This window comes from Podarcis gaigeae (assembly GCF_964106915.1).
Source record: "Podarcis gaigeae genome assembly, chromosome: 18".
Lineage (NCBI taxonomy): Eukaryota > Metazoa > Chordata > Lepidosauria > Squamata > Lacertidae > Podarcis > Podarcis gaigeae.
The window spans coordinates 3,127,014-3,148,206 of record NC_139696.1 but is presented as its reverse complement, the minus strand read 5'-3'; the positions used below and the strand labels follow the sequence as shown (position 1 = coordinate 3,148,206).

The 21,193-nt window shown below is 49.1% G+C and overlaps 2 protein-coding genes across 12 annotated transcripts in view; both read left to right on the top strand.

The window, feature by feature from the left end:
• Window positions 1-4,505, top strand: part of PIP5K1C (phosphatidylinositol-4-phosphate 5-kinase type 1 gamma) — a 52,357-nt gene extending 47,852 nt beyond the window's left edge. For all 11 annotated transcript variants that reach the window (XR_014559712.1, XR_014559713.1, XM_083720370.1 and 8 more), the window contains one exon: window positions 1,013-4,505. Coding sequence is in view for 9 of the 11 variants with exons in the window: in XM_083720370.1 (XP_083576496.1) it covers window positions 1,013-1,015 (3 nt within the window). In the remaining 2 variants the exon portion in view is untranslated. The remainder of the gene's footprint in view (window positions 1-1,012) is intronic.
• Window positions 4,506-7,673: 3,168 nt separating this feature from the next.
• Window positions 7,674-21,152, top strand: LOC310835764 (serine protease 57-like). Its single transcript, XM_083720724.1, has 5 exons — window positions 7,674-8,081; window positions 12,233-12,407; window positions 14,455-14,599; window positions 18,822-19,082; window positions 20,426-21,152. Exons 1-5 carry the CDS (start codon window positions 8,012-8,014, stop codon window positions 20,576-20,578), a joined length of 804 nt encoding a protein of 267 aa, XP_083576850.1. The 5' UTR covers window positions 7,674-8,011; the 3' UTR covers window positions 20,579-21,152.
• The last annotated feature ends 41 nt before the right edge of the window (window positions 21,153-21,193 follow it).

Genomic DNA, 21,193 nt, shown 5'->3' with positions numbered 1-21,193 from the left:
CTGGCCACATGACCTGGAAGCTGTATGCCAGCTCCCTCGGCCAGTAAAGCGAGATGAGCGCCGCAAACTCCAGAGTCGGCCACGACTGGACCTAATGGTCAGTCCCTTTACCTTTAAATTAATCCAAGAATCTTGAACTACAGAAATATTTCTCCATTACCTCTTTACCCCTTCATGGTTTATATCAGTGAATGAAATTGAGAATTTTGTAGTCAGGTGTAATTCCTAATCGGTTCTATCTGCCAGCGGGTTACCTTACAAATGCGGTATTTTACCTCGCATTCTGTCTCAGGTGCGAGAGCTTCCACGATCTTGGGCGGGCAGGTTGTTGAAAAACGCAGTGGAACTCTGAAAAAGAACCTTGACCTTCGCACAGCGGGGTTTTCCCAAGCTGGGGCTCTCCCGCTGTTGTCGGACTACAACTCCCATCGTCCAGCGGTCGGGCATGATGGGAGCTGTAGTCCGACAACAGCGGAAGAACCCCAGCTTGGGAAAACCCTACTTTAAATCAACAAGGGTCATACGCCGGCAGCCGTCTGTCCACACAATCACTCCGGGATTTACTACGCTACAATTTGTACGTGTGTTAATTTGTACGAAGGCGGCACATGAGTCTCTGCCGGCATAGTGGGGCTGGCGCCGTGCGTCGATGCCTTTTTCCGAACCCCCCTTTTCGCACCTGCCCTGAGCATAGATTGCAGGATAGTACAGTGGTACCTCGGGTTAAGTACTTAATTCGTTCCGGAGGTCCGTTCTTAACCTGAAACTGTTCTGAACCTGAAGCACCACTTTAGCTAATGGGGCCTCCTGCTGCTGCCGCGCCGCCGGAGCACGATTTCTGTTCTCATCCTGAAGCAAAGTTCTTAACCCGAGGTACTATTTCTGGGTTAGCGGAGTCTGTAACCTGAAGCGTATGTAACCCGAGGTACCACTGTAATATCAGCCAGAAACCGTTTTGTTTTGCTCTTCCAGTAACTCCTTTCTCTTTCCTTTTTTTGTCCCCCTCCTGCAGTAACTTCTATGCAAAGCCCCCGACCCCAAGAAACGATTCGTCCCTCTTGCCACCAGTCGCGGGGTCCCCTCTCGCCCAGCCCTGCTGCCTGCTGCTCAGCTGGGACGGGGAGCAGGGGCGGCGTCGCACCTCCTGGATCCCGAAGGCAGGAAGAAAAACCTCCATCAACCGCGTCTCGTTCACTCCCTCCTCTCTCCCCTCAAGATGTGTATTTATATCCATCCAAGCAACGACCTGTGAACAGCTCCTCCTTCTTGGGGGGGGGGGCGTGCATCAAGCTGGGAAAGGGCCCCTTAATTCTGGGTAGTGACCAATTTATACATATATATATATCCCCCCTCAAAGTGCACTATATTGTAGCTACCTGTCTGTATGTGATACTGTGAACTTCCTCTCTGTTTTATTTTAAAATCATGTATTTATTTTTTCCGTCCTTGCACAGAATTGTAGCACTGTCGTGCTTTTTTTTTTTTTAAAAAAAGAATTATTATTAAGGAACAGTTTACTGCACTTTTGGGGGCGCGAAGGACGGGGGGGCGGTGTTGTGAACCTGCGCGGTTGGTCACCCAGGTGGCCTCAAACCCCCCCCCCCGTCGATCCTCCGGGAAATGGGGAACGGCTTTCCGCTCAGAAAGTGGCGAGATCACGGAGCCCCCAAGGAACTCGGCGTGGTCAGAAATACTGCTGTGCCAAGGTTGGCAAGGCTGTCTCTGTGGACGTGGCGCAGAAGCAGTCATTTTGGCTCCCGCGAGCCGTTCATTTCAACATGTGAGCATTTTATGTGTGTGTGTTTGTGTGTCAGTTTTGGGCCCTTCCCCCCCAAAATCTGCAAGGGCTCTTCAGCGCGCGAGTCTTTTAAGCGAAGCATCTGCGCACAGCTGGCCCAGCCCAGGGATTTCGACGAGACGGCGTCTTGCCTGGTGGTGAGGTTGAGAGACGGCCCTCTCCTCTCGCCATGTTGATCTGCGTTCCTGAAAGAAGCGCAAGAAACAAATCCCCTGTTTTGGTGGCGAAAGGCAGCTCTCTTCCACCGAAGCTTTGAGTGGCTCCACATCGCATCGACTTTGGAGGACCTTGCAGCCCACAGGAGAAGGCTTTTCCGCGCCTCCGAGTGTTAACCGGAGTTGGTTATCACCGCAGGCTCCAACAGGCAGAGGAATCGCTGACTGGCGAGGCAGGCGCTTTTCCCCCCCATCCTAACAATTTCTGCCCACCTGGTCTCTGGGACAGAACCAGTTTGAACGTCTTGTACGCTGCTCTTCGAAGCCAGGACCCGGGTAGCACGAATCGCGGTTCCTTCGAGAGGAGGCCTGCCGCGTGCCGGAACGGCAGGCGGTGTTACAAATCCAGCCCTCCTGACATTTTGGGCTGCGGCTGCCATCAGCCGCCCGGCCATCCAGCTGGCGCCAGTTGCTGTTCAAAGCTTCTTGGAGGTTTTTCGAAGGCTGCCCCACGCACGTCCCTGAAAAGACAGCGAAGGCGAGATATTTCCACAGCCGAAGCTGCGTTAGCTTGCCTGTGCGTACTCTCGCTCGCTCACTCGCCGTCTGTTTTGTTTGCACAGACAAATGTCCTTTTGGCGAAGCGGTTTCCTTAAATAGCCCTTGAGAAGCGAAAGGTCTTGTCTCTCTCAGCGGAGCCTTCAAGAGAAAGCCCGGCCGTGCCTCTCCCCGCGGCAGAGCCTCAAATCTGCCTTTGAAACACAGAAAAGCTCTCCTTTCCCTTCCTGGGCGTCCTAGCCATCTGCCTCCACGTGCGATCCAGAATCGGAGGGATCCTTTCTTTGACTTAAGGGGAGAGATCTCTCCCTCCCTGTCAAAGAAACCTGCCACCTTCTAGAGTCGTTTGGCTTTGCAGTCCAACGACTGGAATGTATTTGGGACGCCTGAGAGCCAGTTGCAAAGCTCTGCGAACCTTGGGCGTTACTCCTGGTGAGCGGACTTGATTCCTTCGCCCGCCTTTCCTGCTCACCCTTTCCTTCATCTTGACAATCCGCCCTCAAAGACCTCTCCGTGGAAGCTCTCGTCAGCTTGGAGCCCTGCCCCACGTCGCGGGCGATAGGAGCGGTAGTCCGAGCTGCCTGGGGGCGCCCGGGTGGCCAAGTCTGTCCCGGCTGCCATTTCCCGACGCTGCTTGTGCTGTGTTCGCCACCACCCTTTTAAATTTCCCCGCCACCCCAAAACATCTGAGCCCTGTCAGAGCGGGGAGCTGCTCCTTCCCACCCATCTCCCCATTTCAGCAGGAAAGACAAATTTGGTGCTGTTGGCCAGCAGGGAGCGACATCGGACATCTTTTCTTAGAAGTCTACATTAGACCCGTGGGGTGTGTGTGTGTGTCTGTATGTACATTATAAATATATATATATATATATTTATATCTCTCCCGGTTTTATTTCGTTTTGCAACGTGTTTTTGGAACCTGAGCGCTCACCCCCGTTTTGACGCGCTTTGTACAGAAGGGGGTGCGCAGGATTTTGGGGAGGGGGGCAGAAATCCTGCAGGGCTTGCTCTAGGTCGATGGTCACATATCACCTCTTCTGTTTGGGATTTCTCCCTGCCCGCCCCCTCCCAGAAGTGTAAATCGCTGTGTTGACGATGAACCATTGTAGTTTTGCTGTAAAACCAGAGGCGGTTTCCTTTCTCGATTATATATATATATATATATCTACAAATGCAATCCAACAGAAATAATTCCTCTCTCTCTTGATTTTTAAAGAAAGATTTATCTCCTACCCCTCCGCCCTTTGTAAATAAGCTGTGGGGTTTGTTTTTTTCCTGAAGTGTGTGATGAATTCATCCTCCATCCTTTCTATAGACCAAGAGCTTTTCGGCTCCCATGTGGAAGATGCAAAACTTGTTGTATTGAGGGGCGGGAAGCAAAAATTTTTTTTTAAAGGGGAGGGATGCAACCTCATCCTACGAAACAGGAGAGCTTTTCCCACTGTTACATTAGGGTCTTTCCTCGGGGGGGGGGGGCATTTATTCCACCTCCCCATATCTCCCCACCTTTTCCTTGGTGTGTTTTCGTGCCCATCAATCCCTTCAGGGACGTACCTCTTTTCCCGTTCAGCCCAAAGGCTTGGGGCATCGAAGCCTATTTTATTATTATTATTATTATTATTGTTATTATTATTTCAGCTCCCGTCGGGTATGGGCCCACCCATCCCCCGCCGTCGTTCGTTTTTAACTGTTGTAATTTATTATTAAAACGCTTTATTTAAGGAGAATTTCGGTGTTTTCGTTTTTTGGGTTGGTGGTTTTTTTTTAAAAAAGAAAAAGTTCTCTTGCCTGATAATAGTAAGTGGACAATCCCATTGTGCTTCCTTCTTCCTCCTCCCTCTCCTCCGTTCTTTTCGAAAGAGGCGACGGCAAACCAGATTTCTGTATCCAGGCGTAGATCCGTACGGAGACAAGGTGAAATTCTTGTATGCAATGTCGTCCGTCGCTCCCCCTTTATTTTTGGAAATATCTAATAAAATAGAATGATAAAAGCACTCCTTTGTTGGGTTGTGTGTGTCTTTTGCCTCTTTTTACTTCCCTCCGTTTGGCTGCAATGGAGCTGAGCGTTCTTACATAATCGCTTGTTTCGTTTATAAATTGCTTCCCTGGAGGTTTCCACACTCTTCCCCCCCCCCCAAAAAAAAAGAAACTTGAGAGATAATTAAAAGATTAAGCAGCGCCCTGTGTTGAAATGATCTCATGTGTAAATAAACAGTACAGAGACACTGTACAGCCAGCAGGGAGATGCGGGAGTCGTTCGCGGAGCATGGCCTTAAACTGTGGAACTCTCTGCCACAGTAAGCAGGGAAGGCCAGCTTGGATGGCTTCCAAAGGGGGTTGGGCAAGTGCATGGAAGAGACGGCTTTGGGCAGCATATAGATAATAGAAAATATTAATGTAACAGCGAAATTGGCTTGCAAGGTGGTGTGTTGTTCGATAAGAGATTGAGTGTGTGGTGGCAGGAGGGACGGTTGTTTAATTTCATTGAACACAGGTTATGCAATGACAATAAAGGTGGTATTATTATTATTATTATTATTATTATTATTATTATTATTATTATTATTATTGGGATGCGGGTGGCGTTGTGGTCTAAACCACAGAGCCTAGGACTTGCCGATCAGAAGGTCGGCGGTTCGAATCCCCGCAATGACAGGGTGAGCTCCCATTGCTCAGTCCCTGCTCCTGCCAACCTAGCAGTTCGAAAGCACGTCAAGTGCAAGTAGATAAATAGGTACCACTGCAGCAGGAAGGTAAACGGCGTTTCCGTGCGCTGCTCTGGTTTGCCAGAAAGAAAACTTGCCCCAAATCCCAGGGAAGACCTTGCTAGCCATCGTACATGATACGGAGTTCGATGAGCCCAAGGCGGTCAGCTTCTGTACAGTGGCACTTTGGTTCTCAAACTTAATCTGTTCCAAAACCAAAGCGTTCCAAAACCAAGTCACGCTTTCCCATAGAAAGGAATGCAAAACGGATTAATCCATTCCAGACTTTTAAAAACAAACCCTAAAACACCAATTTGACGTGAATTTTACTATCTTAACGGGACGCGGGTGGCGCTGTGGGTTAAACCACAGAGCCTAGGACTCGGAAGGTCGGCGGTTCGAATCCCCGCAATGATGGGGTGAGCTCCCGTTGCTCGGTCCCAGCTCCTGCCAACCTAGCAGTTTGAAAGCACGTCAAAGTGCAAGTAGATCAATAGGTACCACTCCAGCGGGAAGGTAAACGGCGTTTCCGTGCGCTGCTCTGGTTCGCCAGAAGCGGCTTAGTCCTGCTGGCCACATGACCCAGAAGCTGGACGCCGGCTCCCTCAGCCAGTAAAGAGAGATGAGCGCCGCAACCCCAGAGTCGGCCACAACTGGACCTAGTGGTCGGGGTCCATTATTATTATTATTATTATTATTATTATTATTATTATTATTATTATTATTATTTTGAGGAATGGAGCAGCTAATGCATGAACTTTATTAGTATTGAGCTTCCTGGACCAAGGGTCTGGTTCAGTGTAAAACAGCCTTCATTATTATCATCATCATCATCATCAGTTTATATACAACCCCTTATCAATAGATCCAAGGGCATTATACAATGTTAAGAACACGTAATAATAATAAAAAAGATTTTAAAAAGCTTAACAACAGTCAGAATCTTAGAATTACAGAATCCTGGCGTTGGAAGGGACCCAATGGTCATCTAGTCCAACCCCCTGAACGGAGGAGGAAGTGAGGAACGCATAGCAGTAGTCCAAGCGGGAGATAACCAGAGCATGCACCACTCTGGCCAGAGAGTCTGTGGGCAGAGAGGGTCTCATCCTGCATACCAGATGGAGCTGCCCTGGACACAGAATTGACCTTCGCCTCCATGGACAGCTGTGAGTCCAAAATGACCCCCAGGCTGCACACCTGGTCCTTCAGGGGCACAGCTAAACCTGAGCCACTCCCTTTGTGAGGCCTAAGGATGCCTCTGCCTGAAAGCCTTCGTCTCTCGCCCGGCCCAGTGCTTGACCCTGACGGGAAACGCATTATCCAGACTTTGGGTGTGGCGTCGAAAGATTGCAGTTTCCGGGTCACCTTCAAAGGTAGCACCACGGAGAGCGCATCGCAGTAGTCCAAGCGGGAGCTAACTAGAGCATGCACCACTCTGGCCAGACAGTCTGCGGGCAGGGAGGGTCTCATCCTGCGTACCAGGTGGAGCTGCCCTGGACGCAGAATTGACCTGTGCCTCCATGGACAGCTGTGAGTCCAAAATGACCCTCAGGCTGCGCACCTGGTCCTTCAGGGGCACAGTTACCCCATTCAGGACCAGGGCGTCCTCCACACCAGCCCACCCCCCAAAACAGTCCTTCTGCCTTGTCAGGATTCAACCTCAATGTGTTAGCCGCCATCCATCATCCAGCCGCCTCCAGACACTCACACAGGACCTTCACTGGTTCTGATTTAAGAAAGGTAGAGCTGGGTATCATCCGCATACTGATGGACACCCAGCCCAAACCCCATGATGATCTCCCCAACGGTTTTATATACATGTTAAAAAACATGGGGGAGAGGATGGAGCCCTTAGGCACCCCACAAGTGAGAGCCCAGGGGTCTGAACACTCATCCCCCAACACCACTTTCTGGACACAGCCCGGGAGAAAGGAGCGGAACCGCTGTATACCACATATACCACATAAAGGTATGTAGCCATGCTGGTCTGTCGTAGTCGGAACAAAATAAAAATAAACCTTCCAGTAGCACCTTAAAGGTAAAGGGACCCCTGACTATTAGGTCCAGTCGTGACTGACTCTGGGGTTGCGGTGCTCATCTCGCTTTACTGGCCAAGGGAGCCGGCGTACAGCTTCCGGGTCATGTGGCCAGCAGGACTAAGCCGCTTCTGGCAAACCAGAGCAGTGCACAGAAACGCCCTTTACCTTCCTGCTGGAGTGGTATCTATTTATCTACTTGCACTTTGACGTGCTTTCAAACTGCTAGGTTGGCAGGAGCAGGGACCGAGCAACGGGAGCTCACCCCATCATTGCGGGGATTTGAACCGCCGACCTTCTGATCGGCAAGCCCTAGGCTCTGTGGTTTAACCCACAGCGCCACCCGCGTCCCTGGTAGCACCTTAGAGACCAACTAAGTTTGTTATTGCTAAGGGGCTACTGGAAGGTTTTTAAATTTAGATATACCAGAGTAATGGCTCCCATCCTTCTTCGCCCGCCACGTCTAAGCCTGGACTCTCTCTTCCTCTCAGGGGGCCCAGTGGAAAATGTTTCCTAATCCCCCCAGGATGAGGAAACCACTCTGGCTTGAGTAACGCCTTCCCGGATCCTTCCCTTACGCTGACGAGGGGGAAACCAAACCACCGACCTCCACTGTTGGGTTAGGCACCGGTTTAAGCTCTGAGCTACTTCCCTAAAGGAAAGCTACACAAGGCCCCTTTTCCCCCCTCCAAAGATCTATTCTCCCGGTCGAATCCTTTCTCCCAGAGATCCCTCGAATACAGATCCCATTCCTTGAAGATGGCAAAAGCCTCTCGGGCGTTCCTCCTCGCGAGAACGCCAAGGTTCCTTCTCGTCCTTCTCCAAGCAGGTAAGATGGGAGGTTTCGGGTGCGTTCGGGTTAAAATCTCTCTGCCACTCTGAGGACACTGTCGTCGTCATCTTTGGCGATCCCTCTGAGCCGAGTTAAGATTGTCTTCCATGAAAACGGTCTTAACAGTGAGTCCGTAAGTGACTGTGGAGGCCAATTCTGGATCCCCACGTCCTTCCACAGTGGAGATAAAGGTTTCCGCGTGGGAGTTGACCCCAGTGTGGATTTGCCAAGCGTGCCTTCCTCTTAGCACGTTTCTCCCTTTTGTCCTGAGTTCGGATGTCTTCAAAGCCCACGACACCTTTGATAAAGGCTGTTCTCCAACTGGAGCGCTCGCAGGCCAGTGTTTCCCAATTCATAGAATCATAGAGTTGGCCCACAAGGGCCATCGAGTCCAACCCCACAGTTTAACTCCACAAAGAAATCCTTCCTGAATCTTTATCAGCTTTATCGGACGGCCACAAATTCTGGTGTTAGGAGAGAGGCAGGAAAACTCTTTTCTGTCCTCTTTCTCTACGCCGGGATTAATTTTAAAGCGCAAAGAGGGCCCTTTGTTGCTGAAAACTGCTCTATCTCCTGTACTGCAAGGGGGATGGACTAGATACCTCTGTGGGTCCCTTGCAATTTGGTCCCTTCTGTTTTTGTGCCGGTCATCCCACAGTGGTGGCGGACATAAGGAGGGTTGCACATAGAAGACACACTTCTACTCATCTTTGGCGATCCCTCGTAGCCGTGTAATATTGTCTTCCATAAACACGGTTTTAACAGTGACTGTGGAGGCCAATTCTGGATCCCCACGTCCTTCCACAGTGGAGATAAAGGTTTCCGCGTGGGAGTTGACCCCAGTGTGGATTTGCCAAGCGTGCCTTCCTCTTAGCACGTTTCTCCCTTTTGTCCTGAGTTCGGGTGTCTTCAAAGCCCACAACACCTTTGATAAAGGCTGTTCTCCAACTGGAGCGCTCGCAGGCCAGTGTTCCCCAGTTGTCGGTGTTTATACTACATTTTTAAAGATTTCCCATGTGAGAGTCTTTGAACCTCTCTTGTTGACCACCAGCATTACGCTTTCCATTTTTAAGTTGGGAATAGAGTAAGACCATAGTCAGGCATCCGCACAACATGACCAGTCCAACAAAGTTGATGTCAAAGAATCTGTTGGCCCAGAAGTGGAAGCAAGAGGAGATACCGACGATAGAAGAATGGAGACTAAAACTGATAGACTATGCGGAATTGGACAAATTAACTGGAAAAAGCAGATATACTAAAGACCAAAAGTTCATCGAGGACTGGGGGAAATTGGTGGACTATCTGAAAAATATTTGTGGTATAAACACAACGTTAGTGGGATTTCAAGAGGCACTGTAAAAAATCAAATAAGTATTGTTTATTAAAAAATAATGGGATTAAGGAGGAATAATGGCAATATAAAAAAAAAGGGAATGCGTATTAAAGATACAAAAATGGATGACTCTCAGAGACGCTGAAGGAAGTTCAAAACAGACACAATTTGTTGTATTTGGGTTAAAATGTATAACTGGATGAAAATTAATAAAAATTTATTGGGGGAAAAAGTTGATGTCAAAGAATCATCGCTTTGACACGGGTGATCTTTGCTTCTTCCAATACAGTGGTACCTCAGGTTAAGTACTTAATTCGTTCCAGAGGTCCGTTCTTAACCTGAAACTGTTCTTAACCTGAAGCGCCACTTTAGCTAATGCGGCCTCCTGCTGCTGCCGCGCCGCTGGAGCACGATTTCTCTTCTTATCCTGAAGCAAAGTTCTTAACCTGAAACACTATTCTTGGGTTAGCGGAGTCTGTAACCTGAAGCGTATGTAACCTGAAGCATATGTAACCTGAGTTACTACTGTACACTGGCGTTAGTTCGCCTGTCTTCCGAAGTGATGTGTAAAAAATTTCGGAGACACTGTAAAAGCCCAGGGGCATGAATGCTTTTATCAGTAAATAGATGCAAACAAGTTTTTAGGTGGTCCCAGTGGTCTCTTCCAACTCTACAGTTCTCTGGCTCCCATTTCCCACCTTTCTTCCTCATTTAAAACCACATCAGTTCGCGTCTATCTGCCGCCTTTCATCATACTGCTGTTTCAGTTTAATCTGAAGCAACACTTCGGTTTTTCTTTCTCATCATCATCAAGCTTTTATTCGACCGTCAGTCAGAAAAAAGTACATTTGTCAATACACAGTTAAACATCCAGGAAGATTTTAGAGCTTAGCCAACACTTAAATGGGCTAAACAGATAGCCCTATATCAATACAGACAATTATAGTCTTGCGTCGCTTAAAAGCTAAAAAAAGAAATTTGGCCACCAAGGAAGGTATAGCTCTAGAGACATTATTTTCTTTCTCTGCTACGTGTGACGGGTAAGGGAAGGAGACCCAACAAATTCACAGAGATTACTCTGGCTCTGTACAGTGGTACCTTGGGTTACAGACACTTCAGGTTACAGACTCCGCTAACCCAGAAATAGTACCTCAGGTTAAGAAATTTGCTTCAGGATGAGAACAGAAATCGTGCGGTGACAGCAGGAGGCCCCATTAGCTAAACTGGTACCTCAAATTAAGAACAGTTTCAGGTTAAGAATGGATCTCCGGAATGAATTAAGTTCTTAACCAGAGGTACCACTGTATATACATTGATAAGGAGCCTTCATAGAATCTACATAAGACTTTGAAGGGACCACGAGAATCATCTAGTCCAACCCCCAGCAATGCTGTAATCATCATCATCACCATCATCATCATCATTGCATCATCTATTACATCTATTACATCATGATCTATTACATCATCATCATCATCATCATCCCCAGCCACTCTGAGTGGCTTCCAACAGGATATTAAAAACACAATAAAGCATCAAACATTAAAAGCTTCTCTAAACAGGGCTGCCTTCAGATGTCTTCTAAAAGTCTGGTAGTTGTTGTTCTCTTTAACATCTGGTGGGAGGGCGTTCCACAGGGCGGGGGCCACCACCGAGAAGGCCCTCTGACTGGTTCCCTGCAACCTCACTTCTCGCAGGGAGGGAACCGCCAGAAGACCCTCGGAGCTGGACCTCAGTGTCCGGGGTGGACGATGGGAGTGGAGATGCTCCTTCAGGGATACTGGGCCATTTAGGGCTTTAAAAGTCAGCACCGACACTTTGAATTGTGCTCGGAAACGTCCTGGGAGCCAATGTAGGTCTTTCAGGACTGGTGTTATATGGTCTCCACTCCCAGTCCCCAGTCTAGGTGCCGCATTCTGGATTCGTTGCAGTTTCCGGGTCACCTTCAAAGGCAGCCCCACGTAGAGCGCATGGCAGTAGTCCAAGCGGGAGATAACCAGAGCATGCACCGCTCTGGAGAGACAGTCTACAGGCAGGGTGGGTCTCATCCTGCGTACCAAATGGAGCTGCCCTGGACACAGAATTGACCTGCGCCTCCATGGACAGATGTGAGTCCAAAATGACTCCCAGGCTGCGCACCTGGTCCTTCGGGGGCACAGTTACCCCATTCAGGACCAGGGAGTCCCCCACACCTGCCCAACTCCTGTCCCCCAGAAACAGCACTTCCGTCTTGTCGGGATTCGACCTCAATCCATTAGCCGCTCTCCACCCTCCAACACAATGAAGTCTTTCTCTTTTCATCTCTGTCGGAGTGGAAAACACCAGCTCAAAACAACACGCCGTTTGAGAACCATCAAAGAACTGTCATTTTGAAAAGATACCTGTCCATTACTATGCAAATAAAATAATATCCTTTGGGGCCTAAACTATTCCGTACTCCACTGAAACGGCATACAGTCGAACCTCTGATCCCAAATTCCTTGGGACTCAGACATTTCGGATCCCGAACGCCACAAACCCAGAAGTGAGTGTTCCGGTTTGCGAACGTTCTTTGGAATCCGAATGTCTGGTTCCGCAGCTTCCGATTGGCTGCAGGAGCTTCCTGCAGCCAATCGGAAGCCGCGCTTTCGTTTCTGACTGTTTTGGAAGTCGAATGGACTTCCGGAACAGATTCCGTTCGACTTCCAAGCCCTGACTGTAAATGTTCCTTTTGTTGTCTCCCGACGCAACTTTGGAGAACTGCTTTTAAATAGTCCTGCCGCAACCTGCCGGACGTTTTCTGACCCAATTCATCCGACGGCCTTTTCTCGCACAGGTCTCTGGTTCTTCGCCCCTAGCGCTTGGGGGGGCTGGGTTATCGGGGGCAAGGAAGTTGTGCCCCATTCCCAGCCCTTCATGGCCTCCATCCAGGTGAATGGGGCGCACGTCTGCGGTGGGTTCTTGGTGCGGCGAAAGTGGGTCATGACGGCGGCTCACTGCCTGATGCCCAGGTAAGTTGGAACCAGGGTGGATAAAAAAATCAATGATCCTGTTTTTAAAAAATCGAAACAAATCGTTTTTTATATTTATATTTATAAATCAGGTTTTTTAAATTTAAATCAGATTTTCTGGATTTAAATCGGATTTTTAAAATAAAATGCCGGGGGGGGGATATTTTTCTATTTAAGTTACATTATAGTCCAAATGCTAAAGTAAAGGGGACCCCTGACCATTAGGTCCATTCGTGACCGACTCTGGGGTTGCGGCGCTCATCTCGCTTTACTGGCCGAGGGAGCCGGCGTACAGCTTCCGGGTCATGTGGCCAGCAGGACTAAGCCGCTTCTGGCGAACCAGAGCAGCGCACGGAAACGCCGTTTACCTTCCCGCTGGAGTGGTACCTATTTATCTACTTGCACTTGACGTGCTTTTGAACTGCTAGGTTGGCAGGATCAGGGACCGAGCAACAGGAGCTCACCCCGTCATTGCGGGGATTCGAACCGCCGACCTTCTGATCGGCAAGTCCTAGGCTCTGTGGTTTAACCCACAGCGCCACCCGCGTCCCTTCCCAGTCCAAAGGCTATTCATCAGGAAATAAGGATTTGTTTTAAGTTTTTCATGTGTGGTTCAGATCCACCACTCGGCCACAGTCCTCGCTGGGTGACGTTGAGGGGGTTATTCACTGCTTAAGATTAAAAAATCAGCAATAAACTAAGGACAGATTTAAGCATACAACCACATCCTATATGTCTGGTTGGACTCGTCTAAACAGGAACGTTTTTCACAGGGACTGAAAGAACGACAGCGGAGGCACCTGCTCAAGTTCAAGTGGCAGGGAGTTCCAGAGTTTAGGTGCTGCCAGATTAAAAGATCAATTTCTTACGAATGTGCAATGGCTATTGTGCAGCAACTGGGCCAGTAAGACAGACAGCTGCCTGTCTGGGCTGTTTCCTCTGTCTGGATTTTCCTGCCTTCCCTTCCCATATCTGCTGGTTGTTGTTTTTTTTAATTATATTTCATTTAACATAATTATTACAAAATACAAGCGAAATACTGCAAATACATACATACATACATACATACATACATATTTCAGATAAGCACACACATATAAAAAAGAACAAAAAAGAAAAAAGGAAGACAAGAAAACATAAGAAAAAACAAGTAGAAAAGTTGGAAGAATTTCTTCCAAATTTATTCTACAAATATCTCAATAATAAAATTCCATTGACTGACTTCCATCGCTTACACTGCACTTCCATTTTAAGCAGAATTGTATCCGTTATTCCGTATTTTCCCCATACAATCTCCTACAAACATTCTAATCAATAAGTTTCCTAAATCTATTCTAAACACAACCAATACCTTACACTTAATCTTTGTCTACATAAATAATAATTTAAACGTTTCCATTGTTTCTGGGCATAGCTGTCAAGCGTCCCATATTTGACGGGACAGTCCCATATCCCAGCGCTGTGTCCTGCTGCTGTCCCTTATTGATGATGTCCCTTAAATTTCCCGGGTTTCAGAGGAAGCAGCTCCTCTCCCTCCCTCCCTCCCTGCCGGCCAGGGAGGAGGGCGGCTCCAACTGTGTTGCTTGGCTGCGTTGCTCACCCAATAAGGAGTCTAAGAACGACTGGGGGGTGGAGCTTGCATGCCTTGTGCCAATCAAATTGACCGCGTTCCCTGGGGACTCGCCTTTGCTCAGCGCTTCCCAGCGGAGAGGTGACGGTGGTTTTCCTTGCTGCATCCCCTTTGCCGGGTTGCTGCGCTGTGGGAACCACCACTTGAGGCTTCGTTTGGCTGCTGGCTGGGCTTTCTGCCTTTGGCTCAGAGGGGCTCAGAAGTCGAACATACCTGTGCACAGAAAATCCCATGTTTTGGCTGCTGATCCCTTATTTCCGAGGCTGCTGGTCCCTTATTTTCAAGGCTGCTGGTCCCTTATTTTCAAATCTGTAAATTGACAGCTATGTTTCTGGGTTACATTTTTTGGTTTTGGTCTGATCAAATCAGTCTGTATCTAGCTACTTTTTAACTGCGCTTTCCAAACTGAAACTCCAGGCGATCGCCGTCCGTCCGCATCGTGCTCGGCGCCCACTCCCTCGCGGCCCCCGAGGCCTCGCAGCAGATTTTGGGGGTACAAGAATCCATCGCTCACCCTCTTTATAACTCTGGGACCGTGATGAACGACATCCGCTTGCTCAAAGTGAGTGGGGCGAGGGAAGTTCTGGCTAAATACATTCTGCTCTATAAAGTACCGTACTGAGGGGGGTACCTTTTGAACCCTGGGGGCTGCAATCCCTTCTGAGCAATTTTTCGGGGGCCAGTTGACAGCGGGGGACAGGACCACAGGTGAAATTGGGGTGGGTCAAGGTTTGCAAAATCAACCTTTGCTTAGCAGGCTAGCTGTAAGAATGGATTCAGACCCGGGGGGGGGATATATTGTCCAGTTACAGTTGTAAAGGTAAAGGGACCCCTGACCATTAGGTCCAGTCGTGACCGACTCTGGAGTTGCGACGCTCATCTCGCTTTACTGGCCGAGGGAGCCGGCGTGCAGCTTCCGGGTCATGTGGCCAGCAGGACTAAGCCGCTTCTGGCGAACCAGAGCAGCGCACGGAAACGCCGTTTACCTTCCCGCCGGAGTGGTACCTATTTATCTACTTGCACTTTGACGTGCTTTCGAACTGCTAGGTTGGCAGGAGCAGGGACCGAGCAACGGGAGCTCACCCCATCATTGCGGGGATTTGAACCGCCGACCTTCTGATCGGCAAGTCCTAGGCTCTGTGGTTTAACCCACAGCACCACCTGCGTCACAGTTACAGTGGTACCTCGGGTTAAGTACTTAATTCGTTCTGGAGGTCCGTTCTTAACCTGAAACTGTTCTTAACCTGAAGCATCACTTTAGCTAATGGGGCCTCCTGCTGCCGCCGCGCGATTTCTGTTCTCATCCTGAAGCAAAGTTCTTAACCCGAGGTACTATTTCTGGGTTAGCAGAGTCTGTAACCTGAAGCATCTGTAAACCGAATTACCATTGTATTATCCTTCCTTGCTCAAAGGGACTGAGGTCAATAGAGTATTATCCTTTGCAGCTTAAACTTTGCAACTCAGACAATGTTGATTTTATCAGTATCCCTGAAGGAGCGCCTCCACCCCCACTGAGGTCCAGCTCTGAGGGCCGTCTGGCGGTTCCCTCCCTGCAAGAAGTGAGGTTGCAGGGTACCAGGCAGAGGGCCTTCTCGGTGGTGGCACCCGCCCTGTGGAATGCCCTCCCTTCAGACGTCAAGGAGATAAAGAACTACCTGACTTTTAGAAGACATCTGAAGGCAGCCCTGTTTAGGGAAGTTTTTAATGTTTAATGTTTTGTCGTGTTTTTCATACAGTGGTACCTCGGGTTCCAGACGCTTCAGGTTACAGATTCCGCTAACCCAGAAATAGTACCTCGGGTTAAGAACTTTGCTTCAGGATGAGAACAGAAATTGCACGGCGGCAGCGGGAGGCCCCATTAGCTAAAGTGGTACCTCAGGTTAAGAACAGTTTCAGGTTAAGAACGTACCTCCAGAACGAATTAAGTTCTTAACCCGAGGTACCACTGTATTGTGTCGGGAGCTGCCCAGAGTGGCTGGGGAAACCTAGCCAAATGGGTGGGGTATAAATAGTATATTATTATTACTATTATTATTGGGAAAGGCTATTTTGTTCAGTTATTATCCTTCCTTGCTCAACAGGAGTGAGGTCAGTAGAATATCCTTTGCAGTTGAAACTTGTAAACTTAATCAAAGGTTGATTTAGCCTTCTAGAAACGGTAATCCAGGATTCTTTAAGGCAAACTGGGCTTCCCCCTGAATTTTGCCCCCTTTCTCCCCTTTAAAAGCACGAATCACGCATGCATGCACACTGAACAACCAGTAGTTTAGGAAACGGGCAAACCAGGCTCATATCAGTCGATCGGTTTTATCTGAAGAACTGCCCCGTGGAAGATGGATCAAGCGATGCTTTAACTGAGATTCCTCCATTGCAAGGGGTTGCACTAGATGTCCTTGTGGGGTCCCCTTATCACTCTACAATATAATAATAATAATTTATTATTTATACCCTGCCCATCTGGCTGAGTTTCCCCAGCCACTCTGGGTGGCTCCCAATCAAGTATTAAAAACAATACAGCGTTAAATATTAAAAACTTCCCTGAACAGGGCTGCCTTCAGATGTCTTCTAAAGATAGGATAGCTACTTATTTCCGTCACATCTGAAGGGAGGGCGTTCCACAGGGCAGGCGCCACCACCGAGAGGACCTTCTGCCTGGTTCCCTGTAACCTCACTCCTCGCAGGGAGGGAACCACCAGAAGGCCCTCGGCACTGGACCTCAGTGTCCGGGTAGAATGATGGGGGTGGAGACGCTCCTTCAGCTATACTGGACCAAGGCCATTTAGGGCTTTCAAGGTCAGCACCAACACTTTGAATTGTGCTCGGAAACGTACTGGGAGACAATGTAGGTCTTTCAAGACCGGTGTTATGTCGTCCCGGCGGCCGCTCCCACTCCCCAGTCTAGCTGCCGCTTTCTGGATTAATTGCAGTTTCTGGGTCACCTTCAAAGGCAGCCCCACGGAGAGCGCATGGCAGTAGTCCAAGCGGGAGATAATCAGAGCATGCACCACAAGGCTGTGACATGTTCACTGGTGCACCCTGTCTCAAAACGCCAGACCAGTAGGTGGCAGTATGATCTTCTGACAAATGACCACATGTGAACTTCCAAAAGGGGAGCGAGGTTTGGAACTGTCAAGAAATGCAATAGGAATCACTGCCTTAAATATAAAGTTGAGGTTCTAGACCTCATGAATAAAGGGCCGATTTAAACAGCAGGCTGCCTCAAGCAGCAAAACATATTGGGCCAGCTTTGCTTTGTATAATTTTAAGGCTCCCCCCGGGACGTGGGTGGCGCTGTGGGTTAAACCACACAGCCTAGGACTTGCTGATCAGTAGGTCGGCAGTTCGAAACCCCGCAATGATGGGGTGAGCTCCCATTGCTCGGTCCCTGCTCCTGCCAACCTAGCAGTTCGAAAGCACTTCAAAAGTGCAAGTAGATTAATAGGCACCGCTCCGGCGGGAAGGTAAACGGCGTTTCCGTGCGCTGCTCTGGTTCGCCAGAAGCGGCTTAGTCCTGCTGGCCACATGACCCAGAAGCTGTATGCCACCTTCCTCGGCCAATAAAGCGAGATGAGCGTCGCAACCCCAGAGTTGGTCACGACTGGACCTAATGGTCAGGGGTCCCTTTACCTATCCCTCCCCCACGCCCAGTTTTAAATAACGTACATGTTGCTACAAAAGCCGAGTGCCTGTCCGTCTCTATGCCAAATGGCAGCAAGAGCCCATAGAGTCTGCGTCCCTTTGGAGAATGGAAGACACAGCAGAGATGGTCACGCTTTAAGAAAAATGGTTTCTTCTTCTTCGGTGATCCCTCGTAGCTGAGTAAGATTGTCTTCCAAAACAGGGTTTTAGCAGTGAGTCCATAAGTGACTTTGGAGGCCAATTCTGGAGCCACATGTCCTTCCACAGTGGGGAAATTGGTTCCCAGGCGGGAGTTGATCCCGGTGAGGGTTTGCCAAGTGTGCCTTCCTCTTAGCACATTTCTCCCTTGCATCCTGAGTTTGAGTGTCTTCAAAGCCCATGACACCTTTGGGAAAGGCTGTTCTCCAACTGGAGCACTCGCAGGCCAGTGTTCCCAGTTGTCGGTGTTTATACTACATTTTTTTTTAGATTTGCCCTGAGAGAGTCTTTAAAACTCTCTTGTTGACCACCAACATTACGCTTTCCATTTTTAAGTTCGGAATATAGTTTCTTTGGAAAATGATCATTGGTTTTCCGAATAACATGACCAGGCCAACGAAGTTGATGTTGAAGAATCCTCCCGTCCATCAGCCTTCCTGTGCGTACCTTCTTTAACCCAGAATAAAAAGGTAAAGGGACCCCTGACCATTAGGTCCAGTTGCGGACGACTCTGGGCTTGTGGCGCTCATCTCACTTTACTGGCCGAGGGAGCCGGCGTTTGTCCACAGGCAGTTTTTCTGGGTCACGTGGCCAGCAGGACTAAACCATTTCTGGCGAAACCAGAGCAGCGCGCAGAAACGCCGTCTACCTTCTCGCCGGAGTGGTACCTATTTATCTACTTGCACTTTTTTGTGCTTTCGAACTGCTAGGTTGGCAGAAGCAGGGACTGAGCAACGGGAGCTCACCCCATTGCGGGGATTCGAACTGCCGACCTTCCAATCGGCAAACCCAAGGCTCAGTGGTTTAGACCACAGCGCCACCCGCGAATAGAGGACCTTAAAACGATTTTGAGTCACAGTTGTCCTTGCTTAAATACCCCGTTCTGCCGCTAGAGGGAGACAAAGCTTAACCCCAGCACTAAACATGTCCCCTGATTCACCTTGCAGCTGAACGGCTCGGCCATCTTCAATCACGCCGTTCAACGTGTCAGGATCCCGCGAGCCAACACCGATCCCCGCCCGGGAGTCATGTGTCACGTGACGGGCTGGGGGGACACCTCCAATTATGGGACGATCCCCACCATACTGATGGAGGCCAATACAACTATTGTCGACCGGAAAGCATGCAACGTCTCGTGGGCTGGCCAAATCCACCGCTGCATGATCTGCGCCGCCAACACTGACCCCAGTCTCCGGGGGTTCTGCTCGGTGAGTGCTATTTTTTTTTTGGGGGGGGTGCCCAAATCAGAATTTTCTGAACCGGAAACCCTGGCGCCTTCTTGAATTCCGAATGCCAGGTTTTTATTTATGTTGTTTCTGCAAAAGATTTCTTTTTATAATCTCTATATAAAACAGAGAGAGAGAGCATTATTCAAAATAAAAATATGAAAAGCGAAACCATATACAGTGGTCCCTTGGTTCTCAAACTTAATCCGTTCCAGAAGTCTGTTCCAAAACCAAAGCGTTCCAAAACCAAGGCGTGCTGCTTTCCCATAGAAAGTAAGCCAAAACGGATTAATCCGTTCCACACTTTTAAAAACAACCCCTAAAACAGCAATTTAACATGGATTTTACCCTCTAATGAGACCATTGATCCATGAAATGAAAGCAATAATCAGTGATGACAAAAATTCAAATGATTTTTTTTTCTTACCTGCGCTGATGATGGTCGCTGTTTAGATGGGGGGCTTTTATCCATTTCCGCAGTCACACAAACAATCCATCAGTAGCTGAACTGGATTCCAAACAGTCACAAAAGCAAATCAACTGAAAAACCCTCAGAAACAGAAATGCAAAATAAACAGCAAAAACGAAAGCGCCAAACTTAATCTGTTCCGGAAGTATCTGAAATGTTTGAAAACCAAGGCACAGCTTGTTTCCGTGCGCTCTGGTTTCCGTCACAGTGTCCCGTTGCGCCAGAAGCGGCTTAGTCCTGCCGGCCACATGACCCAGAAAGCTGTCTGCGGACAAGGGCCGGCTCCCTCGGCCTGAAAGCGAGATGCGTGCCGCAACCCCATAATCGCCTTTGACTGGACTTAACCGTCCAGGGGTCCTTTGTCTTTACCTTAGGGGAGCGGGTGGCGCTGTGGTCTAAACCACAGAGCCTCTTGGGCTTGCCGATCAGAAGGTCGGCAGTTCGAATCCCCGCGACGGGCTGAGCTCTAGTTGCTCAGTCCCTGCTCCTGCCAACCTAGTAGTTCGAAAGCACACCAGCGCAAGTAGATGAATAGGTACCGCTGTGGCAGGAAGGTAAATGGCGTTTCCATGCGCTCTGGTTTCCACCACAGTGTCCCATTGCACCAGAAGCAGTTCAGTCCCGCTGGCCACATGACCCAGCGAGATGAGCGCCGCAACCCTGTAGTCGCCTTTGACTGGACATAACCGTCCAGGGATCCTTTACCTTGCCTTTATATATTATTTTATATATGTTGGAAGCCACACACAGATGAACACTGCAACCCCATAGTCGCCTTTCACTGGACTTAACTGTCCAGGGGTCCTTTACATTTACCTTCAGAGTGACACTGACCTTTGTCTCCCTCGCATGCCAGGGCGACTCAGGAGGACCCCTGCTTTGCGGTTCCAGAGTCCATGGGATCGTCTCTTTCAACGGACGCCGTTGCGGAGACCGCCGGTTCCCGGACGTCTACACTCGCATCTCCAAATACGTTGCCTGGATCCGTTACGTACTACAGACGTTTTGAATTGGAGCAGGTTGTTTGTATGTGTGTCTTTGGCGAAGGCCATGTTGGGGAGAATTTTCTGCTCGCCCATCAGGAAGGAAGCGATGGAGTTGGAATAACAATAGCTTTTTAAAAAAAATTAAAAATTAACCTTCCATTTTATAAAAGCAGGAACTGTCGTTCCCATTAGACTCCACAGTGAGTGAGTGAGTGTGTGTGTGTGAGAGAGAATGGTTATCTGTGTGTGGTTTTGTGGAATAATTTTCTGCTGAACAGAGCCGTTTTGACACCCTCACAAGTCGGTGTCCTCTCCTTCCTTGGAGATATTTCATGTTGTTGTTTAGTCATTTAGTGGTGTCCGACTCTTTGTGACCCCCTGGACCAGAGCACGCCAGGCACTCCTGTCTTCCACTGCCTCCCACAGTTTGGTCAAACTCATGCTGGTCGCTTCAAGAACACTGTCCCACCATCTCCTCCTCTGTCGTCCCCTTCTCCTTGCGCCCTCCATCTTTCCCAACATCAGGGTCTTTTCCAGGGAGTCTTCTCATGAGGTGGCCAAAGTCTTGGAGCCTCAGCTTCAGGATCCGTCCTCCCAGTGAGCAATCAGGGCTGATTTCCTTCCGAATGGAGAGGTTT

Excerpts from the sequence above, each read along its gene's own strand:
- LOC310835764 (XM_083720724.1), top strand. The coding sequence starts at position 8,012 with ATGGCAAAAGCCTCTCGGGCGTTCCTCCTCGCGAGAACGCCAAGGTTC. Across the intron at positions 12,408-14,454 it reads GCTCACTGCCTGATGCCCAG|GCGATCGCCGTCCGTCCGCA; the intron begins GTAAGTTGGAAC and ends CTGAAACTCCAG. Across the intron at positions 14,600-18,821 it reads ACGACATCCGCTTGCTCAAA|CTGAACGGCTCGGCCATCTT; the intron begins GTGAGTGGGGCG and ends TTCACCTTGCAG.